We start from the raw sequence: 2,184 nt of genomic DNA, 5'->3' as shown, positions 1-2,184 counted from the left end.
ATCAGCAAATTTTACATATCCATTATTTTAAATTATTTTAGCCAATCAAATTACCTAACATTATTAGAGATGCTCTTAAAAAGGTATATACAAGAACATAAGATTCAAAAGTGTTAACTCTTTATTTTAATGACAATGGAAATTTAAGAAAAAAATGTGATATCAGTTTTTATTTTTATACTAGAAAGAGCATAAGAACATTAAATTCAATTATTATTTTAATTTGAAATATATTATTCGATTGGATAGGAAAGGATATCATCATATCTTTTTGTACTACATGTGCATGAATATAACATTTGTTGTGCCATCCCCAAAAAAAGAAGATGGAGAAAGAAAATGGCAGACTAAGCATAGTGATGCTACCATTTCTAGCCCATGGTCACACCTCTCCTTTCTTAGAATTCGCTAAACAACTCACCAAAAGAAATATTTATGTATATCTTTGCTCTACACCAATCAACCTTGCTTCTATTAAGAAGAGAGTTCATGGAAATGATAATATACAACTCATAGAGTTTCATCTTCCATCTTCTCCAGCTCTACCACCGCATTATCATACCACAAATGGCCTTCCATCTCATCTCCATCCCATCCTTCAACAAACTTTGGAAAAGGCAGCTCCAATCTTCGTTACCATCCTCCATGACATCAAACCAGATTTGGTTTTCTATGATGTAATGCCTTCATGGCCTGCACAGGTTGCTCTGTCGCTTAATATTCCATCTGTTTATTTTTCAGTTAGCGCCGCATCAACCTCTTGCATAGGCTTACATTCTTACAAAAGGCCAGGTGTTAAATTTCCGTTCCCAGAAATTTTCGATTCTTCTGTTGACCAACCTCCAATTCCAGAAGACGAACCTGTGTTTCTACAGTACTATGCGTCACGCTTTGAGCAGTCCTGTAACTTTGTTTTGTTCAAGAGTTTTAGAGAAGCTGAAGGAAAGTATATTGATTATATATCTCATCTAATGGAGAAGGATGTCGTTCCTGTTGGCCAACTTGTAGAGGATCCAGCTGCAAATGAAAGTGATGCAACTAAAGATATCATGGAATGGCTTGACAAAAAAGAGAGATCCTCGGTGGTATTTGTATGCTTTGGGAGTGAGAATTATTTGTCTGCAGAACAAGTGATAGAGATGGCTAATGCATTAGAGGCAACCAAGTGTAATTTCATTTGGGCTTTAAGAACCCCGAAAGGAGAGGACAGAGGATGTCTACTACTACCTGAGGGCTTCGTCCAACGGGTAGGAGATTTGGGATTGATTTTAGAGTGGGCACCGCAGACAAAAATTTTGGGACATTCAAGCACTGGTGGTTTCCTCAGTCATTGTGGATGGAGTTCAATGAACGAAAGCATTAAATTTGGGGTGCCAATTATTGCCATGCCTATGAAAGTTGATCAGCCTACCAATGCTAAGCTTGCTGTGGAGATTGGCGTCAGTATGCACATAAGGAGACACAGTTCCGGGATATATAAGCGAGAGGAAATTGGTGATTTCATCAGAAAGGTTTTGATGGAGGAAAGTGGGGAATGCCTGAGGAAGAAAGCTAGAGAATTGAGTTCAAGGATGAAAGAAAAAGGAGAGGAAGATTTGGACAAGGCAGCGGAGAAGTTGATGCACATTTGCAGCAAGAAGAAAGAAACAAACGAGTAGTCGTTTTGTACCGTTTTTCATTTCTAGTAGTTTTGATTTGGATATCTTTGGATGAGTTGCTTGTGATTTGTATCACAACTTATGCTTCCATGGTTCTCAATTTCTGAAATTCTTATCAATCCGAGAGATGTGTTTGGTTTAACTTTATATTTGGAGTGGATTTGTACTTTTTTCTATAATCAAGTTTTTGATTTGTGTTGTGTTGCATTATACATTATATGAATACCAGGGGCATGAGCTGCATATTGGGTTGGTAATAACAACTCAAGCTTCTTTAGTTTCATATAGACGATTTAAATTGACATTTTCTTTTATCGATGCTTAGAATTATTTTATGTTACTTCTCAAGGCAAGAACATTAGACTTGTTTCAGAAATTTAATATGTATAGAGAGAACTGGATACCTGAAAACACCTGTTATAGATACCACCTCGCCCCCAAGTTGAAAGCATTAAACTAGTATTCGCCCAAAATCACCATTCTTAGATAAATTCCTAGCACGCTGGTTCTGAGCGACAGAGCATAC

General features: G+C 37.0%; 1 protein-coding gene across 1 annotated transcript; it reads left to right on the top strand.

Moving 5' to 3' along the window:
• Window positions 1-292: 292 nt before the first annotated feature.
• Window positions 293-1,849, top strand: LOC141676719 (UDP-glucosyltransferase 29-like). The gene has a single exon (XM_074482423.1). The coding sequence runs from the start codon at window positions 327-329 to the stop codon at window positions 1,656-1,658; it is 1,332 nt and encodes a 443-aa protein (XP_074338524.1). The 5' UTR covers window positions 293-326; the 3' UTR covers window positions 1,659-1,849.
• Window positions 1,850-2,184: the final 335 nt, after the last annotated feature.

Source organism: Apium graveolens, chromosome 8 (genome assembly GCF_009905375.1).
Source record: "Apium graveolens cultivar Ventura chromosome 8, ASM990537v1, whole genome shotgun sequence".
Classification (NCBI taxonomy): Eukaryota; Viridiplantae; Streptophyta; class Magnoliopsida; order Apiales; family Apiaceae; genus Apium; species Apium graveolens.
Note: the sequence above shows the minus strand (reverse complement) of the source record. Positions and strands in the feature narration are given on the sequence as shown.

Excerpts from the sequence above, each read along its gene's own strand:
- LOC141676719 (XM_074482423.1), top strand. The coding sequence starts at position 327 with ATGGAGAAAGAAAATGGCAGACTAAGCATAGTGATGCTACCATTTCTA.